This window comes from Ictalurus furcatus, chromosome 22, assembly GCF_023375685.1.
Source record: "Ictalurus furcatus strain D&B chromosome 22, Billie_1.0, whole genome shotgun sequence".
In the NCBI taxonomy this organism is placed as follows: domain Eukaryota; kingdom Metazoa; phylum Chordata; class Actinopteri; order Siluriformes; family Ictaluridae; genus Ictalurus; species Ictalurus furcatus.
The window spans coordinates 6,155,829-6,182,164 of record NC_071276.1 but is presented as its reverse complement, the minus strand read 5'-3'; the positions used below and the strand labels follow the sequence as shown (position 1 = coordinate 6,182,164).

General features: G+C 40.0%; 3 protein-coding genes across 9 annotated transcripts; 2 read left to right on the top strand and 1 right to left on the bottom strand.

The window, feature by feature from the left end:
* Positions 1–1,364: 1,364 nt before the first annotated feature.
* bcl7a (BAF chromatin remodeling complex subunit BCL7A) lies at positions 1,365–7,962 on the top strand. Of its 3 annotated transcripts, none has more exons than XM_053610220.1 (6): positions 1,365–1,661; positions 3,757–3,838; positions 4,373–4,469; positions 5,231–5,404; positions 6,018–6,115; positions 6,291–7,962. In XM_053610220.1, exons 1-6 carry the CDS (start codon positions 1,570–1,572, stop codon positions 6,357–6,359), a joined length of 612 nt encoding a protein of 203 aa, XP_053466195.1. In that variant the 5' UTR covers positions 1,365–1,569; the 3' UTR covers positions 6,360–7,962. The 3 variants fall into 3 exon arrangements, with proteins under 3 accessions (XP_053466195.1, XP_053466194.1, XP_053466196.1); XM_053610219.1 differs by having other exon boundaries at positions 6,249–7,962; XM_053610221.1 differs by having other exon boundaries at positions 1,366–1,661; positions 6,294–7,962.
* A 21-nt stretch (positions 7,963–7,983) lies between these two features.
* Positions 7,984–11,797, bottom strand: alkbh2 (alkB homolog 2, alpha-ketoglutarate dependent dioxygenase). 4 transcript variants are annotated; one of them, XM_053610218.1, is made up of 4 exons: positions 11,721–11,791; positions 11,348–11,581; positions 9,303–9,501; positions 8,039–9,180 (listed from the first exon to the last, which is right to left on the bottom strand). In XM_053610218.1, the coding sequence occupies exons 2-4, from the start codon at positions 11,571–11,573 to the stop codon at positions 8,859–8,861; spliced, it is 747 nt and encodes a 248-aa protein (XP_053466193.1). In that variant the 5' UTR covers positions 11,574–11,581; positions 11,721–11,791; the 3' UTR covers positions 8,039–8,858. The 4 variants fall into 4 exon arrangements, with proteins under 4 accessions (XP_053466191.1, XP_053466193.1, XP_053466192.1 ...); XM_053610217.1 differs by having other exon boundaries at positions 8,040–9,180; positions 11,348–11,584; positions 11,721–11,790; XM_053610216.1 differs by having other exon boundaries at positions 7,984–9,180; positions 9,303–9,495; positions 11,348–11,797.
* Positions 11,798–13,713: 1,916 nt separating this feature from the next.
* unga (uracil DNA glycosylase a) lies at positions 13,714–20,174 on the top strand. 2 transcript variants are annotated; one of them, XM_053610567.1, is made up of 7 exons: positions 13,714–13,891; positions 14,816–14,992; positions 16,170–16,265; positions 17,916–18,013; positions 18,472–18,560; positions 19,171–19,349; positions 19,600–20,174. In XM_053610567.1, the coding sequence occupies exons 1-7, from the start codon at positions 13,799–13,801 to the stop codon at positions 19,738–19,740; spliced, it is 873 nt and encodes a 290-aa protein (XP_053466542.1). In that variant the 5' UTR covers positions 13,714–13,798; the 3' UTR covers positions 19,741–20,174. The 2 variants fall into 2 exon arrangements, with proteins under 2 accessions (XP_053466542.1, XP_053466541.1); XM_053610566.1 differs by lacking the exon at positions 13,714–13,891 and having other exon boundaries at positions 14,572–14,992.
* Positions 20,175–26,336: the final 6,162 nt, after the last annotated feature.

Genomic DNA, 26,336 nt, shown 5'->3' with positions numbered 1-26,336 from the left:
CTGTCTTCTCACACAAAAAACCCCAATGGGAATATGTTGAAAAAAATCATGATACAGAGAGAGAGAAAACGCGTAAGGATGAACAGGACGATCAGTGTAAGTTATTATTATTTTGTTTATAGATCTTTCTTTTTTTCATTTAGTACTGCCCTCCAGATGCTACATAAGATGTTTCCCAGAAGACTAAATAATAACAATTTACACCGGTCATCCTGTTCAAAAGTTTACACCCCCCTGGCTCTTAATGTATCGTGTTGCCTTCTTGAGCATCAGTGAATGTTTACACCTTTTGTAATAGTCGTGTACGAGTCCCTCAGTCGTCCTCAGTGTGAAAAGATGGATCTCGACATCATGTAGTCATTGTTGGAAAGGGGTCAAATATGCTGGAAAAGCAAAGAGTGTGCAGGACCTGGAGGATTTTTCTGAAGAACAGTGGGTAGTTTAAGTGCTCAGGACAAACAAGGGACTCGTGAGCAACTCTCACAAAACATAAACACAGTCGTGGATCATCCATTTAACAACACACAGCATTAATAATCAAGCGTGTGTAAACTTTTGAACGGGTTCATTTCTGTAAACTCAGTTATTATCTTGTCTTGTGGACTATATGTAAACATCTGTTATGTGAAGTAGCTTATTCAGGGCAGTACTAAATTAAAAAAAAACACACACAATGTTAATGATTCCTCTTATTATTATTTTTTAAATTATTAACATTTCACAGATTCTGCAAGGAGTGTGTAAACTTCTGAGCACAGCCGTGAGCAGTCTTCATTCCTTGAGATTTCAATATTTCAATCATTTCAATAATACAAACCTGTGATTTGTCCTGCAGCCAGAACTACTGTCAGAGCTGCGATTATAGAAAATTAAATCAACACCTTCTGACCAATCAGAAATGAGAATACAACGGTGCGCTGGAGAGAAAAAAAATAGAAATCCTCATAGAATTTGTAATGGTTTTAATGGTTGTAATGGGAACTCTAATGGTCCCTGTGGGTCTCTACTGGTAACTTGTTGCCTTCTATTTGTGGCATGTCTAGTGGGTACGCTTAAGGACCAGTAATGATGATGGTTTGAAATGGTATGTGTAGTGGAAACCATTAGAATTGTCTCCTTTTTTTCTCTTCAGCAGGGATGGTTTATGAGATATGTTAATCGATATGATCTTTGTCTGTGAGCATTATTGATAATCTGGTCTTTTCAGTTGGTAATATGTTGTTCTAGCAGAATGAACTCGTTTAAAATCAGGAGTTTGATCTGAAATTTCACAATAAACATGCCTAAACATTCAGTGAAATGAATATCATGTGGGTTTTCTCACGGAATTATTAATATGGTATAGTTTTGAATTGTTTAGTTTAAAAAAGAAGAAGAAGAAGAAAGAAAAGAACTGTAGTTTTGTTTTGTTTGAACATCAGGCGCATTTCCAGCGTCTCCAGCTTGAAGGGCACGCTACTGCTGTGGTTCGCGCATGCGCACAAGCCCCCGCCTCGCTTCTGCGCGTTTCGCATTGTGTCTACAACAGCCGGCGAAGCGGAGAAAAAGATATTTTTACCGAGAGCCGTAATGTCGGGCAGGTCGGTGCGCGCGGAGACCCGGAGCAGGGCCAAAGATGACATCAAGCGGGTCATGGCCGCAATTGAAAAAGTACGAAAATGGTAAGAGCACGCGCTAATCCGTTTCACGAGCAGAAAAGCCAGGCTTGTGTGCGCGCGCGGGGGGAGGAGAGACGACGAGAAACAATGAAACGGAACGAAAGGGGTTTTTTTTTTTTTTTTAATCGAGTTCAGTTTGATTTGTGCTCGCTCCGCTCAGGTGAGTCGCGCGCTTTTTTCAACACACCTTTCGTTCTGGTCGCGAGCGCGGAGCCGCCTTTCTTCCGGCTTTAAACATTTTAAACGTGGGTTGAACCTAAGAAGAAGCCATTTCGTCGCAGTCACATGAAGCCGTTTTTCTCTTTGAGCCTGTAATGCCGGCGCTCGGGAACCGGGAAGGCGGAAAAAAACCCCACGGCTGTGCGACTGAACGCGGCGGCGCGGTGACGGCGCGCTGGAGTGAGAATAGGGTTTTTTTTTTGTCCGGCTTTTAAATTCAGCGCTCGGAGTTCAACTGGAGGCAAAAGGAGAAACGGGCGGTGGGGGCCTGGAACAAATAAACACGCGCGCGCACACACACGCACAGCCGACGCGGTGGATTAGAGATAAAACTTTACCATCACTAAACTGTTTAATGTCTGACATCAGTACAGCTTTAAAGTCTGCTCTAATTACTGTTGTAGATGTTGTTGTTGACGTTTATTTTATATATTTATATAATTACACCTGGAAAAGAAAACAGACATGATTTGGGGATGATGATGTGTGGAATATTACTTCCATAAACTCATTTGAACCTTCAGGTTTGGGAGATTCGTTCACTAGAGGAGTAAAATATGTTCCCTGTTGTGTTTTTGATATTCCAGGCCAGTTTCCATGTGACTTTTCAACCTTAATAATAATAATAAATAAGATCTGTAATTTTTTTTATTACACTCAGGGATGGTTTCTGAAGAAGAGAAAATGTATATAAATTGCTTAGAGAAATAGACTGAATATTCAGATGAGAATACAGAAGAAAAAAAAACATGATAAGGGTAAATCAGTGCATGTTGCTTATTTATAATAACTGAAGGCTAAAGAGATGTACAGTACTACAACTACAGTATACATAGACCAATAGGATACAACATATACAGTACACCCAGCTTACATAGACTACAGCAGACTACAACTACAATATACATAGGCTACAACAGACAAACTACTACAGTATACATGGACTCGTAGACTGTAATAGTATATGACTACAGTATACTCAGCTTACATGACTACAATAGCCTACAACTACAGTATATATAGACTACAGTGTGTGTGTGTGTATGTATGTATATATATATATATATATATATATATATATATATATATATATATATATATATATATGACTATAATGGTATACGACAACAGTATACCCAGTTTAGACTACAGTAGGCTACAACTATAGTATACATGGAGTCGTAGACTGTAATAGTATATGACTACAATAGACTACAACTACAGTATATATAGACTACAGTGTGTGTGTATATAGACTATAGTGGTATATGACAACAGTATACCAAGTTTAGACTATAATAATATTCAACTACAGTATACACTGACATGACAGTATAAATAGATTGTAATAGTATACAACTACAGTATACATAGACAACATGACAGTATACGTAGACTATAATAGGCTACATTTACAGTGTACATAAACTATAGTAGCATGCTATTATAGTATGCATAGACTACTGTAATATACAACTGGATATAATACAGTATTAGTAGTATAAAATACATGGACCACAGTATCCTGCTATTACAGTATACATAGACTACAGCAGTGTGGAAGTATACCGTTGTATAGTACAGTAATACAACTGCATGCTTTATTGCTGTACGAGAAGGATCGGTGTACACTTATGTTCTGAGCGAACTATATGTCTTTTAAGAGTAAACAGTATGTTGTGTAGCCATGCTCCTGAAAGGGTCACTGCTATGACCGGATATGTTTTTCTAATGAAACAATAATTACGTTTCTGTTGAATTGCTGAACATCAGACGATACTGCCTGTAAAAAAAAAAAAAAAAAAAAATTGTTTTGTCCCAACGTTCCGAGTGTGGTTTAAAAAAACGATATGTGATCTAAAATCAATCTGCTTCTTAGGGAGAAAAAATGGGTGACGGTTGGCGACACGTCCTTGAGAATCTACAAATGGGTGCCTGTGATGGAACCTAAACCCGATGATGTAAGTAGGAAGCATGATCATGAATGTCAGCTTCGTATTTCTGTGGCTCATACTGTGACGTCTTCGAATTATAGACAAAAGAAATGGCGGCGTATAAACAGAGGATTGGCCGTAAACAAATACCTCAGCTGACCGAAGATTTAGTGCTCGATGATGATGATTATAATAATTATTATTATATATGATATCTGATTACATTTATTTTTATTGGCATAGAATAACTTCCACCCTTATCGTTCATTTCATGCTCACAGCTGTCTGTTTTGTGGGCGTCACTAAAATGCAAATGAGCTGTGTCAGGAACGCACTTTGCCCTTTACAGGTGATCAAGATGCGTACGCAAGCACGAAGCAAATCGGCCTTTCTGAAACGTTTAGTTCGGTTTGGCTTACACTTAAACATTTACACACAACTTTACCAAAAGAAATGATAAAGTGAGGCCCCTGGAAAGTATTGTACATTTGAAAGTATTGAAATTCATATTTTTTAAAGAAGAAAATGCGTACACTGAATTCAGATTGTTTCCTTTGGCAGAAGAACAAAAACAAAAAGAAGGGCAAGGATGATAAGTATGGTTCGGAAGTGACTACACCAGAAAACAGTTCTTCTCCCGGAATGATGGACATGCACGGTAATCATACACAACTGACTAACCTCACAGCTTACTGGGTCCATACAGACACTTACAGCTGTGTGTGTGTATGTGTGTACTTATATTTATTTATATATATATATATATATATATATATATATATATATATATATATATATATATATATATAATATAATATAAGTTTGGGGACACTTGCATGTAGACAAAATCCATTAAGGGTTTTTTCTTTCTTCCTCTCAAAGGAACCTGGATTATAATGTTTTCTATAATAGCTCTGTTGAATTCTCAGTTCTGATTGGTCCGGAGGTGTTGATTAATTTTCTCTAACAGCAGCTCTGACAGTAGTGCAAATGACAGGTTTATGTTGACGCACTCGTTCTAATACGTTATCGTTTCTATAGTAACTACCAACACAGGGACTCCACATAAAGGTGTTTGTTTTTTGAAGGATGAAACGTTCTGCGAGGAAACCTTTAATAGTTTTAGAAGGAGTCTCCAGTGTGAGCACTTTATAACGGTCAATGTGGTGTTCTTTAACTCGGGGGAGTAAAATAAGGGGAGTAACACACTTTGGGATGTGCTGTTATTGGAAAATATAAAGTTGTTATGCGTTTTTGATGCGAACTGATCTACCTGAATACATGCCACCTTATTATAATCACAGTATTGTTTCTTGCTGCCAAATACAGACTGACGTTTGGAATGATTTTTGCGCTAATATACGGAAAGGCCCTTATTGTTATTATTTATTTATTTTTCTTCTATCTTCTCTTTCACAGATGACAACAGTAACCAGAGCTCCATCGCTGACTCCTCCCCTTTAAAGCAGGAGACCAGTAACAACACTAGTCCCACCCCTGAACCCATAGCAACGGCTCAGAATGACAGCGGCGAAGTGAAAAGCGAGCATTTTCCCAGCAAACAGCCTTCGTCCGGTCCGGACAGCAAGACAGGTTGGTCCTTAAACAAACGCTCACTTATGGTAATACAGTATAAAAACAATGCTTATTGGTCCGTACAGGATTTCGCAGAGTTTTTTGGTTCTTCTTCTTCTTTCTTGATTTTGCGTTGTTTTTTTTTTGTTTGTTTTTTTTCCTAAATCAGCGATGCAATTTGCAGCATGTTTTTTTTTTTTTTTTTTTTTTGTGCGTTAATCACGGAAAACTGCTCGAATTGGCTAAATTGCAACTACACGAAATTGTTTCTTGGTGATGTTTGTTGGTAAATGAGACCTTTTAGCTGTACTCCATGTTCAACGCACGTGAATCGGAGAGGGCGTTTGCCAGAACGCTCGTCGCGATGATGTCACGTGACGCGTCTCGGCCCAGATCTGCGGGAAATCCGAGGTCATTCTGAAAAACCGCACGCTCCTCCGAATATTGCAACATTTGCTTGATTCTGCGGTAATTTCCGCGATCGCAGAAATCCCAGAGGGGACCGACTTAAGGCGGCGACGAGCACAAAAACAGCCAGACGTGCATTAAGAGAACACAGTGCTTTGGTCTGTGGTTCAATATTTAATCGATTAATGACGCCTATTTTAATCATCGAAACTCTTTATCATAGGAGCAAGTCATTCCTCATCAGAGTCCACAACAGCTAAAAGGGACGGCAAGTCCCAGGGAGAGCAAAAACACTTCACAGACTCCTCTAAAGCTGCTCAGGTAACACAGAGAACCCACGAAGTACTGGTTCTATGTATTGAAACAGAATGCTATTTTTCCATTTTAAAAAATATATAAAAAGTATAAATAATGAGGAAGTAGTATTATACTAATAACTCTAACTGTCCTTTAGCTGTCTACATCAGGCGTACTGATGGTGGATTTGTTTCCTCAGCAGGATATGGATGATGGTGCTCCTCCGAGCAAGAAAGGCAAATCGGACTCCTCCTCAGAAGCCAACTAACCGTCTTTGCCAACTGTTACACGCTAGTGATCTCCCTTTCGTCTCCCTGTACGCTTTTTGAGTCTTTTTTTTAAATTATTATTTTTTAATCCAAACACCAAGTTGTACATGTATCTATTCATCAATTTCAATTCATTCTCAGACACACAGTTATCCCCTTACAGTTGCTTTACATTTCACGAGGGGAGGGGAGGGGAGGGGGTTAATCACGGCTCGCTCTGTCATAACATCACCATTTCAGTTAGTCCTTGTTCCACACGGCCACTCGATGTTTCAAAGCAAATGATCTAATCTTTTTTTTTTCTTTTGCTCAGGAGGGTCAACACACTGTTAGCGCTGAAATCGATTCTGCTGCTGTAGTTCAAAGAGGTTTTTTTTTTTTTTTTTTTTTTTAAGTCCATGAATAGCTAGTAAAATGGCCGATTTAAGGTCGTGAGTGAGTGGTACTAGTCACAGATTAAAGTCTGCTGTGAAGACTGTAGCTCATAGCATACGTCCTGCTTGGTTGTGTGCCTTGTGATAATGAAATAAGCTTGTTTAGTTTGTTTGTTTGTTTTTTTTTATTACTTTTTTTTTTTTTTTAATTTTTATTTCAATGTCTCATGCATGTCCCGGAATTATCTTTGCAAACTTTTCCCAGGAAAAAAAAAAACCTCCCTTCATTTCCACTAAAGTGCAGTCAAAAACTGTGACGGTGCAAACCAAGCTTTGAAATGCAGGTCACCATTTCAACAGCGCCACAACCTTAGAAAGTGCACGACGACAATTCTGACCGCGAACCCATCAGATCCATCAAGTGTTCGTCTTTCTCTGGCGAGCGCCCGCCATCAAGACTCAGCTTGTGTGGCTGTCCGGGGATGGGGGGATGGGATTGGGGGGGTGTAGGGGAAAGAAAGCGATTTTCATTAGACGTTAACAGGCCGGTTACGGATAGACAGCTGTGCAAATACCTCACACTCAGTCCAGCAGTGCTGGCGTATAAACACTAAGTATGACTTTTAGAGAAACAAAAAAAAAAAGAATAATAATCACTCGGATGTGTCTGCTTGCAAAATATGTATATATTTATACGATAACATTTTTGTTATTACACTTGATTTTTTTTTCCTTTTTGCCACAATATTTCGCCAAAATATTGCCTTCTCGTAGTTCAATCTATGAACCTTTTAGCGAAAATGTACTCATTGGGACCATTATTTTTCACTCTGCTTTAGAAATGTCTTGTACAGAAGTATGGTTGTGTTTTCATTTATTTATTCCACAGTAGTTTTTGGTTTTATAATAAAAAAAAATTAAATAAATTTCCTTTGAATAACCTTGATTCTGTCGTTTTGTTCACTAAACCATCAAACTGCCTTTTATTCAAACTGAATTTAAACACTGGGTCGACTCTATTAAAAACGATCAGGCAGTCTACTACACGCAGCATATCACAGACATTATAAGTCGGATAAGTTTCCATTGAAGGTCCTTTGATAGAAATATTAAAAGTTGTGCCGTGGTCTTTGTACATCTCTAAAATGACAATCTGTTGTGTTATTTTTTCCAGATCAGAATTCCCATGTGTTTATACTGTGTTATTGTTGGACGCGAAGGGGATGTGTGTATTACCTATAAATGCACCACAGGCTAGAGTGTGTGCAGGACCGTTTAAAAAAAAATTCAGCTCGCTCATAAAGTTTTCTTGTTTTTATTTGTACCCACATGTGCTTTTTTTTTTTTTTTTTAAAAGATCCAAGTTTGTTCCATTTAACAGTATATAAACTCACTCATTTAAACCACACTGATCCTGACAAGAATAAAGAAGATTTTGACTGAACATGAGTAAACACACTGAGCGGCACTGAGGACGACTGAGGGACTCGAATACGACTATTACATAAGGTGTAAACATTCACTGATGCCCAAGAAGGCAACACGATACATTAAGAACTGGGGGGTGTAAACTTTTGAGCAGGATGTTCAGTGTAAATAATTTTGTTTAAAGATCTTGTTTTCATTTAGTACTGCCCTTCAGATGCTAAATAAGATAGTTACATGTCTCCAATAAGACAACACACCGGTCATCGTGTTCAAAAGTTTACACCCCCCTGGCTCTTAATGTATCGTGCTGCCTTCTTGAGCATCAGTGAATGTTTGCACCTTTTGTAATAGTTGTGTAGGAGTCCCTCAGTCGTCCTCAGTGTGAAAAGATGGATCTTGACATATAGCCGCTGTTAGAAAGGGGTCAAAGATGCTGGAAAAGCAAAGTATGTGCAGGACCTGGAGGATTTTTCTGAAGAACAGTGCGCAGTTTAACTGCTCAGGACAAACAAGGGACTCGTGAACAACTCTCACAAAATATAAACACAGTCGTTGATCATCCAGGTAACGACAAAGTATTAAGAATCAAGTGTGTGTAAACTTTTGAACTGGTTCATGTGTGTAAATTCAGTTATTATTGTGTCCTCAACTGTAGTAAGACCTCTTCAAATCACACTAACATAGTTAGTGGAGAAGTCACTCCTTTTTCCTTTTCTGGCGACTCTTAACAATGCGTCGGAAGGTAAGACTGATGCGCGGGGTCTTCACCTTTTTCCGCACTGGGAGGCTGTGATACCAATACGTGTTAGTGGGAGAGTTCATGAGAAGAAGGCTCCCATGGGCCAGTTCCAGTTTCACAGGCTCTATATGACGTTGTTTTGGCTCCTTGCGAGCATCTTTATGCCTGAACACGAAGTCACGCGCAGCTCCAAGAGACACCGCAGCAATAGGACAAGAAGGGTCTAACTCGTGCTCGTCGTCCCTGTGTTCCCCGATGTGATCCAGACCGTCTTTATACCTGTAGAGAGCCAGAACATCAGTGTCTTTAAAACAAAAACGCACACACAATATGAATTCCAGTCAAACCATATCAATAATCAGTAATCTGTCAAAACCAGAAGGTCTTCAGTTAATAATCGCCTGTTTATCAGGACAAAGTTGAAGGTGTGCCCTGTGGCGTTGGTGACGGCGTCACGGATATATTCGAGGGTCGGGGTCCAGACTCTGGCTGCGAGATGCACTCCAGAAAAAGAATACACCAGTCCTTCATCTCCATACGTCGCCTGCTTCCGGGGAACGCTGTACATCTTCCCATACACCTGCACCTTCACGTCTTCATCTCAAAGAAAATGAGAATATCACGATATTTCGTGGGCAGAAACGCTCAACATTACAACAACAACAAAAAAGATAAACAATATGTCTACAGTTTTTACAGCTAACGTTACTTGAACATCTCAGTACAAAGTTAAAGTGGGCTTGTGGTTCCACAAATCCAGTCCCCCTGACTTTGTAAGAACAGATATTAGTAGGATTGAAGATGAATACGTGGATAAATGAAAATCTTCAATATAGCTGAGAAATGAAAGCACTTGAGGTGTACTGTTCAATGACAAAAGTCGATTATTTTCCAAAAACAGCATGCCACAAAGTGCTTTTATTCCTCTTATGCCACACTAATTTGTCAACAATTACATTTTTTTGATTAATAAAAGAATGCCATATCAGGCTTTTTTTCCTTTTATAGTTACGTTTAATGTTGCGGAATGTCTGCAGTCTAAATCAGATCCTGTTATCACTTACATTATTATTGTTATTTTACTGTAACTTCATAATGACAAGTATTACATGAATTGGCCTATATTCAAGATATTTTCCCGCTTAAGATATCATTCTTTGGATGCCTTTCCCAAATTGTGTGCCACTTCTCAATGTTTCCACGACTGACAATCCCTCCAATGTGGCGCTTCATCATTAAACGTCACGGCGCGTCCAGAATCAAAATCATACAATTCAATTTATGAAAGAATTGTTTACATCCCCAGTCACCTGATCAGCATATAAACAGTACTGCACGTTACGGGATATGGCAATCTCATTAAAACGTTTGCGTTCTCACCGACACATCTCTTTTGGTTCTTAACCAAAAGAAGGCTGACGTTCACTTACCACGTCGCACTCCACAAACGCTTACGGTTGGGTATTAGCTAGGTAACCCCCCCAAACACACACACACACACACACACGCACACACACACCACCCCTAAAAGTAAACACTTTAATAGAAACAACTGTACACCTGGTCATTTGTGCAGTTATCCAATCAGCCAATCATGTGGCAGCAGCAAGATGCATCAAAAACCTCAAGAGCTTCAGTTAATGTTCACATCAAACATCAGACTGGAGGAAAAGACTTGGAAAATGGCCAGTTTGGTTCGAGATGCCAGGAAGGATATAGTAACTCATATAATCAGAAAAGCATCAAACCTTGAGGTGGATGAGCTAGAACAGCTGAAGACCACATTGGGCTCCACTCCTGTCAGGCAAGACTCATACAGACTCACCCAAACTGACCTTTTAAAGATTAGGATAAATAAAAAAAAAATCAGCTGGTCTTTTTCCAGTCTTCAGCTGTCTAGTTTCTGTGAGTTTGTGCCCATGATAGCCTCAGATTCCTGTTCTTGCCTGACAGGAAGGGAACCCGATGTGGTCTTCTGCTGTTGTAGTTCATCCACGTCAAGGTTTGATGTGTTGTACGTTCTGAGATGCTATTCTGCTCAACACGGTTGTAAAGAGTGATTATTTAAGTTACTGTAGTCTTCCTATCAGCTCAGACCAGTCTAGTCACTCTCCTCTGATCTCTCTCATCAGCGAGGTGTTTCAGCCTGCAGACCCTCCACTCACAGGATGTTTTTTTCCCCAGGAGATCAGCAGTTTCTGAAATACTCAAACCAGCCCATCTGGCACCAACAACCATGCCATGGTTGAAGTCACAGAGATCACACTTTTACCCACAGTTTGATGTTTGATGTGAACATTACCTGAATTTCTTGACCTGTATCTGCATGATTTGATGCATTGTGCTGCTGCCACATGATTGGCTGATTGGATAACTGCATAAACGAGCAGGTGTTCCTATTAAAGCGAGTGTCGTTTATTCTTTCAACTCCATGTGCCATCAGTACCTGTAAAGTACTCCACCTCTTCCTCTAGCTGCATGAAAAGCCTGTTTGCTTCTTCTTTGGAGAAAAGCAAGCCGTAGTCACAGTCGAGCTCCTGCGCCTCAATCTTTTGCCATGGAATGGGATGTGGGAATTCATCCTCCTCGTCTACAGCTTCACTTCTCTCCTCTCTACACGGCTTTTCCATCTGCTTGTTGCTTTCCACACAGGCGCTTTCTTGTCTGCTCATACCATCACCTGCTGAGATAAAGAAGATATGCTGAGAACAATAATACTGTGGTGTCTTCAGACATACAACACTATGAGTCTTTATGTTCTTAATGTGGGTGTCTTCATTAATAATAATAATAATAATAATAAACATAAACATATGTACCACTTCACTAGGTATGGCTGTTCTGCTCTTCTTCTTTCTATTTATTCCAGGCGCCACACAGAATATCGCCATCTATTGGACATTTCAGCTATTACTGCTATTACTATCCACACTACTGCAAACACTAATCATTTCTTTTTATTTACCTTCTTCCTTTACATTATTTTAAAATGCAATAGTCAGTATTTTTCATTTCTTACTAGTACAAATAATGTGGAAAACGACGCAGAAATCATTAAATAATAATAGTTTGAACCATTGTCTGAGAACAAGTGAATTACATAGCAAGAAAGTACACCAGTTTTGGAAATTTGCCTTCCGGTTCTGAAGGTTTGTTTGTATTTGGCTTGGCTTCTTGTCAGTCATCTTATAGACACACACCCCCAATGCGTCTTAAATTATTATGAGGAGAAGTTGCATGTTTATGGAGGTGTAATGTTATAAAGCTTTCAAGCTGCTGAATGTCTGAGTGCACTTGAGTGCGATCATCAGTCCTTGCTAATGCTAACTCCAGTTGATATTGATCTAGTTGAAACAATGTACCTTCTGGGGGCGGAGCTGGTGGAAATGACGGAGGGCTCAGTGAGGAAAAATAATCATTCACCCATTTAACAGTTAGAGACCTCCATCCATCCATCCATCCATTCTCTGTATGGCTTATCCTACATAGGGTCACGGGAGAGCCTGGAGCCTATCCCAGGGTACTCAGGGCACGAGGCAGGGGACCCCCTGGACACACACTCATATGCCACAGATGATTTAGAAAAATCAATCAGCCTACAGCACTACCAAGTCTTTGGACTAGGGGAGGAAGCCCCCAAAGCACAGTGAGAAGATGCAAACTCCGTGCACATAGCACGGAGGCAGGAATCGACTCTCTAACCCTGGAGGTGCGAGGCAAAACATGCTAACCACTAAACTATTAACATCTAACATCTGTTAGAGACCTAATGCACCTTAAACTAACCTGTTCAGTAAGTGCTTTATCCTGGACATGGTCACAGAGGATTAGGTGCCCTGCAAATACACCCTGGCAGGAATGCCAGTCCATCAAAGGGCATCATGCACACACACACACACACACACACACACACACACACACACACTCAACCCTACCAGGTGTGAATGTGTGTGTATGAGTTAAAACACCACAACAGTGTGATATTTGTTGTCTAAAACATTTGAGTGATAACTGATCACAAAACATTGTCTGGATGGGAATGTTTCATGAAGCCATGCTTTAGGGTTTATATCTCTCAACATCTCTGTTCATGCAGTGATTAGAAAAGCACAATTTCGATATAACTGATACTGAGTTGTCAGTTTATTACGTATACCTCATACCTCATAACTACAGTACACTTGCACCAGCACAACACCCACTACCATGTCTGTATACTTGCTAAGCCCTCTGTATTACAAAAAAAAACAAAAAAAACATTTTATATATATTTTTTAAAAAAAAGCAAAACCATGTGCTGTAAGAAAAATACACAGAATGGTATGAAGAAGTGAAGGCTGTGGCTGATTCCTTTCTAGCCCAGACTGTAGACTGATATCAGTGACAGGCATGTCAGGTGATTATTATACAGAGTGAAATACCCCTTAGATTTGATCTCATTTTGGCCTGATATCTTTCATCACGTCTGAGAACGCAAACAAGATGGATTATTGACTCTATCATCCTTTTTTGTGCACAAAATGCCTTTGGAGGAGAAATTAAAGCAGATGAACTAAGCACACATTGCAGTATGTCATAGCTGAGACCTTGTGATATATAGAAGAATATACTGTTTTCAATAATTATTTTCAAACAGTATTTGTTTGAAACACATCCACTGCCTCTACTCTGACAGTACCTCAGGTTTATTCTTTATTTATTAAAAAAAATATTTAATTAATTGTATTTCGTATAAGTTGACGTCATTGTAATGCTGCTCTCCCATTGGCTGTCACACTTTTTTTGGGCGCGAGTTGAGAAACCAAGCCGAGTTTCAAGTTCCCTTTGCTGACACACAAACACTCTCTCACACAGATCTACAGTTACACATCGTTTGGGATTCATTTATCCTGAAAAAATGATCGGACAGAAAAGCATCAAGTCGTTTTTCTCCCCTGCCTGCAAGAAAAGGGAGCTGGACAAACTGAGCAGAAGCGAGGATGTGTGTGATGTGAGTAAATATACTTCTGTAGTTATGGTTACAGATGAATTAGTAACTTTTTACTGAATTAAAACATTCATGTGTTCTGGGTGTTGATTTAACATCGGCATTAAAAGCATTTAATCTTGTTTATTAATGCGTGTTTTCCCACGTGTTCGTTTACTGGAAAAATAAAGCGCTGAAAATTTCCCGCGAAATTTGACCCGGAAATAGATGTTACGTCACACGTAAACACACACACACACACACGTTAACAAAAGCAGCACTGATCCAATGTTTTTGCACAGAATTGATCAGAATTTATGTTCAGTTTAGTAAAGATGAAATGCTATTTTACATTAAAGGATATCATTGTGTATTACAAAAACAATGTTAACATAGGTCTTAAATACATTGAGTTTATTTATACTAATGGCGAAATTTTTACATAATAAACAAAAGTACGTTAATGAATTCCCAAGTTTGACAGTGTTTAAATTAGAATTTGATTGTTTTATATCGTCTCTGAAATAGTTTTTCTTTAAAAAAAAACAAAAAAAAAAAACCAAGTATTACACACACGAATGTACGGCGATTAATTAAATATTTTTGTCATTTTGAAAATTAAAATATGTTAAACGTTTTTTGTAACAAATCGTGCATTCTTATATTATAATATAATATATTGTGCTCGCAGATTTTTTTATTTAGTTTGTCATGTTTTTAACGGTTTTTTTTGTTGAAGCTGTCGTTTATAACTTCCGGTTCATCTGCGCGCGTGTAAGTTTCCTGTGTTTACTTGGTGCCGCAGTGACATGTCGCTGAAGGCTGAACGGTCCGGCGATGGCGGTTCTGTTTATAAACTCTCAGCTGCGTTTCCTCCACACGCCGTGCCCCAGAGTTTCATGGAAACGATGGTGGAATTGCAGTAAATACACAAGGATCTCGTCCCAGGTGAAAAAGCGGAAAGCCGGGGATGATGTGCTGCTGAGTCCGGAGCAGCTCGAGCGGATCGCCAGGAACAAAGCGGCGGCTCTGGAGAGACTTTCCTCCCGCCGCGGGGCCGTGGGAGTCGAGGAGAGCTGGAGGAGAGCGCTGGGGGCCGAGTTCAACAAACACTACTTCACATCGGTAATAATCAGGGTTCTCTCTCTATCTCTTTTCAATTCAGTTTTACTTGTATAGCGCTTTTTTCAATGGACATTGTCTCAAAGTATCTTTACAAAAATATATAAACACAGGATGCAGATTTTAAATGTATGAATTTATCTCAATTGGGCGAGCCGGTGGTGAGGGACAAACTCCCTCAGATGTTAAGAGGAAGAAACCTTGAGAGGAACCAGACTCAAAAGGGAACCCGTCCTCATCTGAGTAACAACGGATAGTGTAAAGGAAATTTATTATGGTTTAATGTGAAGTCTGTTTGGCCTTCTTGTAGTCCCAGCAAACACAGTGAGTGTGTCCATCTGGAATTGGAGTAGATGAGAGCTCCATCCAGAGGCAGGACATCCGAAACGGATCAGGCAGGTCCGGAGAGCAGAAAGGATCAGGATCTCTAGTATCTCCATAAAGTTGTGTGTGGCTCGGCAGAAAGAGAGAGGGAGAGAAAAGATTATTAGGACTGTGCTTAGCGTAACAGAAAGTCTAGTCAGGGTAGGCTTGAGTAAACAAATACGTTTTAAGCCTAGACTTAAACACTGAGACTGTGTCTGAGTCCCGAACACTAATAGGAAGACTGTTCCATAACTGTGGGGCTCTATAAGAGAAAGCTCTTCCCCCTGCTGTAGCCTTCACTATTCGAGGTACCGTCAGATAGCCTGCATCTTTTGATCTAAGTAGGCGTGGCGGATCATAGAAAACCAAAAGGTCGCTTAGATACTGTGGCGTGAGAACGTTTAGTGCTTTATAGGTCAGTAGGAGTATTTTAGAATTAATGCGTAATTTCACTGGGAGCCAATGCAGTGTTGTTAAGATCGGGGTGATGTGGTCGTATCTTCTGGTTCTAGTTAGGACTCTAGCAGCTGCATTCTGGACTAACTGGAGTTTATTTATGCTCCTACTGGAACATCCAGACAGTAAGGCATTACAGTAATCTAATCTAGAGGTGACGAAAGCATGAACTAATATTTCTGCATCATGTAGTCACGTTATATTTCTTATCTTAGAAATATTTCTGAGATGAAAGAAGGCTATCCTAGTAATATTATCTTTCTCTCTCTTTCTCTCTCTCTCTCTCTCTCTCTCTCTCTTGCTCCAGCTCAGTTTATTCTTTAATCATGTATTTGTATATTTTTTTTCTCTCCCTCAGTTGATGGACTTTGTTGACAACGAGAGGCAGAAGCACACGGTGTATCCGCCCCTGGAGCAGGTGTTCACATGGACACAGATGTGCCAGATTGAAGATGTGAGTTTCTCCTCATGACTTCAGTATGTAGGACACAACTCATCAATGCTGTAAATTGCTGCAGGACAAAACATTCCTACTCGTGCTCCTGAGTAGATATTTAAATTATACACCCAAATGCAATCTTTTTAAATCCTTCATTTCATATTAAAGGCATTATACAGAATTTTTTTTACTTGAAGAGTGTTTTTTTTTTTTTTTTTTTTTTTAATGGCACACTTATCCAAAGCGCTTTACACTGTGTCTCATTCACACACACACTCACACACCAATGGTAGCAGAGCTGCCATGCAAGGCGCTAACTTGCCATCGGGAGCAACTTGGGGTTCAGTGTCTTGCCCAAGGTCACTTCGGCATGTGGAGTCACGTGGGCCAGGAATCGAACCACCAACCCTACGATTAGTGGACGACCCGCTCTACCACCTGAACCACAGCCGCCCCAGAAGAGTTAGCACTCTTCTGTAGGAGGGAACGGGTATTTAGAGACCCAGTATGATTTCCTTTCGGAGGGTGAAAGCTGGTTTATAAGTCGGCCTCTGTTTGCTACGGCAGTCTTCTTTTAATGCTGCGTAGCACTTTGGAGCCAGCGCTACTTTGGCCAATAAACGATCCCGTGCCATTTCTGTGCCTGTCCCAAGCTTGGTCTGTGCTTGGGTTTCTTGCTGCACGTGCATTTCAGAGAGCGAAGTGACCGAATACATCAGAGCATTCATTCTCTGAATGAAAACCTGAGTGAGGACTCTGTTACTATACATAACGCTCATACGAATGATTTACGAATAAATCTGATAAACCAGGCCCAGTATTCAGTTTTGTTCGCCTCGTGATGTATTACGCAAGTTTCGAAACAGATGTCGAAATGCCGCGCACTCGGGAAGGGAAAAAAAAGCGTACTAAACTGTAGTAACATTTCCTCGTCATTGGCGAGGTGGGGTGGTACTTAGTCAAAATAACGAGAAAATAAAGTTGAATTCATAATATATCAAGTTAAAATAACTTGAAATGGCATATCCTGAAATAATGACTTGTAAAAGGTCTTCATTAAAGCTGCAGTAGTTGGTTATCATTTTTTATTTCTTTTCTTTATTATACAAATAACCTGCAAAATTTTTGTAGGACATGATGATGATGATGATTAAAATAATGGTTTAAGCCTTGACCTCAGGACCCAGGTATTACATGGCTGAGAAAACCACTTTTGTTCTGATTATAAAATTACGGTGCTTTTATTAATTGTTGATGCAGTTTGTTGTCTACAATCTTTACTGTCCGTGACCAATAGGAGCCAGCGTACGGCACATAAACAGCGATACGGCTGATCACGTGATGTAGTTGCAGCACAAGATAACAGTGGTGATGGATGACAGTAAATATGAGACGTTGGGGAACTCTCAGGGCCGAAGAGGAACTAGTGAGAGTCCGGAAGCTGTTTTTAGCGCTTGAGCCTCTGACTGTGTAAAAGTGTTGAGTGGGTTTTATTGTCATTCCTCCATATAACTTGTCTACATTGAAGTGAAATGCACACGCAACGTCTAGCCCATCCATGTGTGGGAGAACTGGCAACCCAGCAGTAAGGTGAGGCGAAACCAAAAATCGCACTCATTTGTTTTGTTTTTATTATTATTTTTTTTTTGCTTGGTGTTTTGGTAGGTGAAGGTGGTTGTTCTTGGTCAGGATCCCTATCACGGACCGAATCAGGCTCACGGCTTGTGTTTCAGCGTGCAGAGACCCGAGAGACCTCCTCCGAGGTAACTCTAGTTTTCTGAACTGGGGATTTTAAGCCAATTTCACAAAGCTGCTAGATCTCGCTACAAATCTACAGTATGTTCCATTTTGTAAAAAGACCTGACATCCAGCGAAATGTGAATTAATCACCTCGACCACGCAAAATGGTCTACTAATAACATCGTATCATAGAAGCTTTGTCATACAGGTTTCCTCTCGCTGTCCAATTACATTTCTAACTTGTATGCTCATTGAGCGTGATTTTGCTGTTCTTCACCATTATTAAATGAATATCTTACTGAAAAAAAATCTTGCGTGTATCGTAGGATACTTTCGTAGGATATGAAATCACGTGTAATGGTGGAATTCGTTCAAACGGTCACGGAAACGCTGATCCGGAGCGTCTGAGACAAGTGTTCGTAAATGACCTCTTCTGCAGCCACGTTAATATAAAACGTGTCATGTTTCGTTTTGTTCGCAGCTTGGTGAACATGTATAAAGAACTGGAGTCCGACATCGAAGGCTTTCAACATCCTGGCCATGGTGATCTGACGGGATGGGCAAAGCAAGGTGACCACTTCCTCTTCCTGTTTGACTGTATTTAATTGTATCCCTCCTTTTTTGTGGCGGGGTGGGGATAGGGGTTAGCTGGCCTTACCCAAGTTAGCTAGAATTTGAACGGCTGAAGTGTCTGTCTATTTATTTATTTTTAAACCAACAACAAAAAAGTAACATCAGACGTGAATTTTGTCGATGCAGTCCGTTACTACTCTGGTTTTAACCTTTCTTTAGTAAATAAATCTAGGTTAAGGTCTAGATTTTGTTTAAGACGGGACAAAAACTTGAAATTTGAATCCATTCGTGTGTATTTTCCATGCAAGATGGAAATTTTCAGATGATCTAATTGTTTATTTACTGTTCTTCATTTTTGAATTAATTTGCATCATCAGGGTTTTTTTGTTGTATATTTTCTTGCTATGATACTTGCACCTCGGTAGGACATGAAAACAGTTAATAGTCAGAATTGTTTTGTGTGTGTATATGCATATGTGTATGTGCATACGTATACAGGCTTCATAATCTTTTAATATTTGTTCGAATTTGCCCATATTCAAGATATTTTTACATGCGAGTGTCTCAGAACGACCGCAGCAACTTGAACCCGTTCGTGACTTTGCAGGCGTTCTGCTGCTGAACGCTGTGTTGACTGTGCGAGCACACCAGGCCAACTCGCACAAAGACAAAGGATGGGAGACGTTCACAGACGCTGTGGTGCAGTGGCTAAGCACTAACCTGGAGGGCCTGGTCTTCATGCTGTGGGGCTCGTACGCTCAAAAGAAAGGCGCTGCGATCGACCGGGTATGTTGTCGTGATTTTAAAAGTTCTCATTGAGAAGGTGTAGAAGCCACTCGTACGACTAATGATCAAACTTGCATAAATGTCTGGCAGAGTTTTGGAGCTTGATGAGGTTCTAGGGAAATAATCGGCGTCAGGGTGAAACGGTAACTCTGCGTCCCACCTGACTGCAACGTTGTTGATGATTTCTCTAGAACAGCACATCTGAGTGTTTTATTCCTCACTTGCTTTTTCATTACTCGTTATTTCGCAGAAACGACACCACGTCCTCCAGACCGTTCACCCGTCCCCGCTTTCTGCACACCGGGGCTTCCTCGGATGCAAACATTTCTCAAAGACCAATGAGCTGCTGCTGAAATCCGGGAAGAAACCCATAGATTGGAAAGCACTGTGAGTTAAGCGAGTGCAGATGGTTTAAGCTGAATGTTCAGTTCATAGTAAGCTCTTTTGTGTGTTGTGATGGCCTGTGTGGTTATCCTAAGCAGTTTTACACTATTTTATACTGGACCTTTTCTCCAGAGGATCCTCTCTTGTGTCTTTGTTCTTCCATTTTTTTTTTTTTCTTCCTCTTGAATGAAAATTTTCATAATAGCAATATTTTTGTATGTTCAGTTCAGTTCATCTGCGCTGCTGTTTTCTACTTCATACTTTTGCACTTTCTAAAAACTACTTCTTTTTTTGTTAATAAATCTTAATAAAATTGATAAAAAGGAGAATGTGTGTGAATGAGTGTGCTGTAGATGAATTCTGACAACGAGGGACTTCTTGGAATTATGTCAAAGCGTGTATGTGCCATTGGCATAAAGTCTACACACCCCTGTAAAATGACAGGTTTTTGTGATGTTTAAAAAAAAAAAAAAAAAAAAAAAAGGAATCCAAGATAAATGTTTCCACCCTCAATGTGAAATTACAATGTATAAAAATTAAGTGGAAATACAATCAAACGTTTTAGGGGGAAAATGGAAAACTTACAATAACCTAGTTGCATAAGTGTGCACACCCCCAAATTAATACTTTGTTGAATCACCTTTTGATTTTATTATACCACTCTGTCTTTTTGGGTAAGAGTCAAACATACCTCTTTTTTTTTTTAAATTTTGTAATTATTGTACTTTTGGAATTGGTCTCATCAGACCACATGGTTTAGGGTGATTTAGTTGGGCTTGGATGTTTTTTGTGAGAAAGGGCTTCCGCCTAGTCACCCTACCCCATAGCCCAGATATGTGAAGAACACGAGAGATTGCTGTCACATGCAGTGAGTAATCAGTACTTGTCAGATATTCCTGCAGCTCCTTTAATGTTGCTGTAGGTCTCCTGATAGTCTCCCTGGTAAGATTTTGTCTTGTCCTTTCATCGATGTTGGAGGGACGTCCTGTTCTTGGCGATGTCACTGTGGTGCTCCATTTTCTCTGTTTGCTGTTGATGGCCTTCACGGTGTTCCATGGTACATCTAAAGTTTTGGAATTGAATTATTTGTACCCCTCTTCTGATCAATACCTTTCAACAAGTGAGATACCGTACATGTTTGTAAACTCTTTGCGGACCATGGCTTCAGCATTCGGATGAAACCAAGATGGTGTTTAAAAAAAAAAAAAAAAAAAATCCTACAGTCTCAGTTGGTCTTTATTTGGCGCTAATCAGAATAAATTAACTGACGACGCTGTGCACACGTGTGCAGCCAGGTTATTGTAACATTTTTATTTTTCCCTAAAATGTTTGATTGTAATATGTTGTAATTTCACATTCAGGGTGGGGAAAAAGGTTCTGACATGATTTATCTGGGTTTAATTTTTTTTTACATCACAAAAACCTGCCATTTTATCAGGGGTGTGTAGACTTTTTATATCCACTGAAGAAGCATGTAGAATCTGTTGAACCCAGGCCAGGTTGACGGATTTTACGTATTTTTCCCCTCCAGCTTTAAATACAGGAATGAGACACGAATAGGTCTCCACTGATAAATCCAGGTTTTATTCAAAGCTTCACAGAAAATCCACTCTCATGTTAGCCTTTTAATGTTACAACTCTGTCTCTTATTTGTCGTTCTTCACTTGATGGCGCACCAAGGTCATGTTCAGCTTGGCTCACTCGCTATCTGCTCTTCACTGTGCACTCCGAGATAAGCTGGTGCTCATGTTCATAACAAGTTAGGTATTTCTTTTGCACCTGTGGTCATAAATCACACAGGCAGGAATGACTGAAGAGAATGAGACTGTGAAAGCTGGTAAAGGCTTTAAGACGTGGGGGAATTTACGTAAACATTCCTTCTGCACCTCTTCAGGGCTCAAATGAAATCGCAGTGTTAGTTTACACTTATTCTTTGGGAATAAACTTAACCAAAGTGACTTCCAAAAGCGTCCTACTCTTATAACATCTCCAGTGCCTTCATAACATTCCCTTACCCAAGTGGTATCTCGTTTTCCGTCACACGTCCAACCCATAATAACACCAACAATGACATAGTTTACAGTGATGATGACAACAATAATAAAACAAAAAAAAAAATCAGAAATGGTGGATTAAAGTATTTGGTCGTGAATGATTATGACGACAAGGTACGTCTACATTGGCCAAATGTTTTTTTTTCCCCCCCGCAGTTCAAATGTAAACATTGGCAAAAAATGTTTCGTATGCGGATGTTACGCACATCCAGACGCACATGGAAAGAACTGCAGGTCGGCCGAGTCTTCAGGGGGTTCTTTTTGTTTTCCAGGCAGAATATAAACAAAGGTACATATCACGATGACTTTGTGATGTGTAACACGACCTCTCTTATATCTTCTTCCTGCTCCTGTGGCTTTTTCCATTGGGTCCCACAGGAACCCAGTCCCAATGCACATCTCTACTTCCTTCTCTCGGTGACTCCAACACAGAAGCACAAGCCACAGCGAGCTCCAGCCCAACGTTCTCAGCGTTCACTGCACAGTCACGGTTGCACAGTCACTACACTGTATAGCCCTATAGCACATCAATGAAAGTCATGGTCTATATTAGTGAAATATAGCATCATTATTTTATATTTGTATTATAAATGCATGGTCCTGTCATTCCCAGACATGGAACATTGCAGAAAACTGTAGTAAGACTCAATCATAAACCAAAATTTAATTTTTAACCTACTTTATGGCATAAATGAGTTTGAGTCGCACACCCTTGGCATATGACTTGGACAGTATCACTGCTCATGTGTTTACAAACCATTCCATCGTTGCATTTTTGAAGCAGAAATGTGAAATTTAAATTCGTTTGGTAACCATGCAGTCCGATATCAATATGCTGACATTTCTCATATTCAGTTAAGAGTACTAAATTTGTTAGACTATAGGAAAATTAAGATCTGTATTATTTAAACACACTTCCTGTTTATAAGAAGAATCCTTTTGATACTTTTGACTATTTATTTTTTTTTGGTTCCATAGCATGTTCAAGCCATGATTGAGTTCAAACTGTAAATGTAAATCTGTGGTTTAGTTCTCCTGCTCAGTTCCTGAAGAAAAAGGTTTGGGGCTTGTCATGTTATTGACTAAAGTCTGATCAATCTGATCAATCTCATGACAGCACTGAAGAACATTTCACCTTTTAAACCAACTTCAGCTCATAAAGAGCTTCATATTTACTTGACAAGTCGACTATGTAAGGAATGAAACAAGACCGGCCATAATGTTCATCAACAATGGGGTGATGTGATACGGCCTGACGTGTAGCTGAGCTACTGTTACAGCCTGAACTTTTCATCTTACACCACAGCAATTTGTCAGTTATTCCAATTTATAATCTATAGTTACATTTAATGTTGTGGAACATCCATGAGACAAGTTCGTTCCTGTTATCGCTTACATTACAGTAGCTCTAGCCTCTTTTTTTTAATAAGTCAAGTCAAAGGAATGCAGCGTGTCATGTTAAGGAGAAACACTGAACTTGTCTGTCCTGAAAACTTTCTCAGTCAGTGCGTTTACATGGACAACAATAATCCAATATTAACCTGATTAAGACGATACTCTGATTAAGAAACTACCATGTAAACAGCAATTTTTTATTACCTTAATCCGACTAAAGTCATACTCGAAGTAAACACTAATGGAATTAAGACGTGTGGAGTATTCCTGTTTGAGTCGCATTATCAACATGCGTTACAGACATGTACACACCTTAATCACACTGTTAATGTCGTGTGAGAGTTTTCACCGCATTTTGCGACAGGACACGATCACACACGGAAGTGCTCAACCGTTATACGGCAAACAAGAGAGCATGGCTGCGTCCGAAACTGTGTACTTACATACTATATAGACGGTAAGTACGCGGTTTGGGACGCAGCCCACGGCTTCAAGCAGTCGTCTATTTGCACGTACAGCACAACAAATAATGAACTGCACTTGAAGGGTTCGTAGAAATTTAAAATAAAGACACCGAAAACTGTATACGGTCCCATAACGAAGACGAACTGTATGTCGATACGTGAAATTCTGGTGGGAACGTCGGACGGCGTGACGCGGTGACGTAATGCCGTGTGCTGTTAATTGCTCTATGTTCTATAACACGTAAAACAGGAACGTGAAAGGAATATTCTAAAAGCGACTCATGTAAACACCTTAATCACAATATTATCTTACTCAGAGTAAGGTCAATAATTAGATTACTGCTGTCCATGTAAACATAGTCATTGTTACAAAGCACTGACACTGGAGACTCCTTCCCTAAGCATTAAATAAATGTCTCCTTGCAAAAAAAAAACATCAAGATATCAGTTATTTATTATACGCTTTTTTTTTTTTTTTGCTTTTTAAAGAGCTGTTCAAGAAAATGATTTAAATTGAATTAAATATATTTAAATTAACACCTTCTGAGCAATACTATTCAAGTAACTGATAATTAACTCACATTGTTTAAAACTAAATGAAAATATGTGCTGCATTAACGCAGATCAGTTGTTGCTAAACTGTATGTATGTACGATGATCTTAAGTCTTGTCTGTTTCTAATTTGCTACACACAATGTTCTTACTGTCAGAAAACTAAACACCAGTTTGAGAGTCCTGACTTTTCTCTAGCTAAATTCTGTTGATTTTTCAGTAGGTTGCTGTGGTCTAAATTTAACCAATCAGGAGTGGCTCATCAGCGTTGCCAGATTGGGTGTTTTCCATTTTCAAATAACGTAAGTATCCTTTTTTTGTTGTTGTTGGTAAATATTAGCTTACTGTTTTGTTGATTGTATACTATTTGATTAATAATGCCAGACTCACCATATTTTCTTTAAAATTTAAATTTAGTTAGATCTAATAATACTACAACTAATATTGATAGTACTAGTATTATTAATAGTAAGTATTTAATATTTTGTCTTGCATAATTGTATTGTACTCACATTACAGGTTCCTGCACAGCATCTAATTATTGTCTTGCACTTTATTGTCCATTGTGCATTTCCAATTTTTTCTAATTTTGCACTACCTGTTGTCGGGTGCGTTCACTGTTGTCACTTTTTGTAATGAAGGCCTTGGAGAATATGATTTCAGTTACAACAACAATAAAGCCCTCTAATCTAATGGACCTTGTCCCAAAGCAGCTTTACAGAAATATATAAATTCAGTATATAGAATTTTAAATGTATGACTTTATCCCTAATGAGCAAGCCATAGTAAGCTCACTGATCTTTAAGTTGTCCATATGGGGCCATCCTCACCAAGCAGCCCGTGGTTTTCAGGTGAGAAGTCAGAAGTACAGCATCAGGATGGATCTGGCAGGTCTGGAGAGCAGAAATGGTCAGGATCACTGCTATCTCAGGAGTAGTATAAGTAATCTGTCATTTCTTTTGAGATATAGTCAGTAAATCCATAAAGAATATGATTTATGTCATTAACTTCTGGAGGGAACTACTGGCTGCCAAAATAGTATATGATTTCTCAATTTTGTTTCCTGCCATTTTCTTCTGGTTAACTTATAAACGTGACTACATGTGTACACTGTTACACTTGAAGCAGGCGCTAGACATATGCATTATGTCACTGGATCAGGAGGACAGATGTGTAGCTCACTGGCCACGCTCATAAACATGAGCACTGTGCCACATGTTTTCAGCGTTCAGTAAGTCCTTTATCCTTGGTAGACTGGTTGTGACTGTGGGGCGACTGTAAGTCTTACATACCATCAGGTATAGACATACGCTCCTCTGTCATTAAGTGGGATTACAGAGCACACACACAAAGAGCTTTGTAACATTACATCCTCTCTGGACAAGCTCAAAATAGCTCCATAACAAACTTCAAACACGGGTAAGGAGGAGGCGGGAACCGGCTGAACATAAACGTAAAGTTTAATAATTAACAGGACACAGAATGTAAAACTCACGTTCATCTCTCTCTCGTTCTTTCTCCCCAGCGCTCCTTTATCACTCTCTCCCAGTGATTTGACAACTTGGTGCCAGGTGCTCATAGCTTCACAGCCTGGCCCCTCCCTCCTCCTCTTCATCACACTCCTCCACGGTCAGATTCAGCCCTCTTGCCTGACGTATACCCCCTCCAGCCCTTTCGGGAATAGTGCTGCTGCCCTTCTGCATCCTGCGAGCGAGAGACGAGGGGAAGAAGAGGGGAGATTGAATGGGTGAGCTGGAAAGACAGAGCAAGAGGAAGAGAAAGGAAAAACACTGGTTCTCCGGTCCCCAGACACGCTGTCATCTGGTTCCCAGCCAACTGGGAAGCGATCCGCCACGATGCTGGGCAATGGCACTGGACTTCCTGGCAGATGACTATGGCTCCTCCCCTTTTCAGGTGGACGGCAGCCGGGTGGAACATAGCGGGGCCTCCGTCCCCTGGCGGACGGCAAACGCCCCCCCCCCCCCCCTTCAGGCGGACAGCAGCAGATTCTCTGCCTCCCGGTGGATGGCAGTGACTCCTCCGTCCTTCCCGGCAGCCTGCTCCAGCACCATCACCTCACTCTTCTTCAGCACCGTGATCCTCCCACAGAGGTGACGGCTCTCTGACAGCGCGTCCCT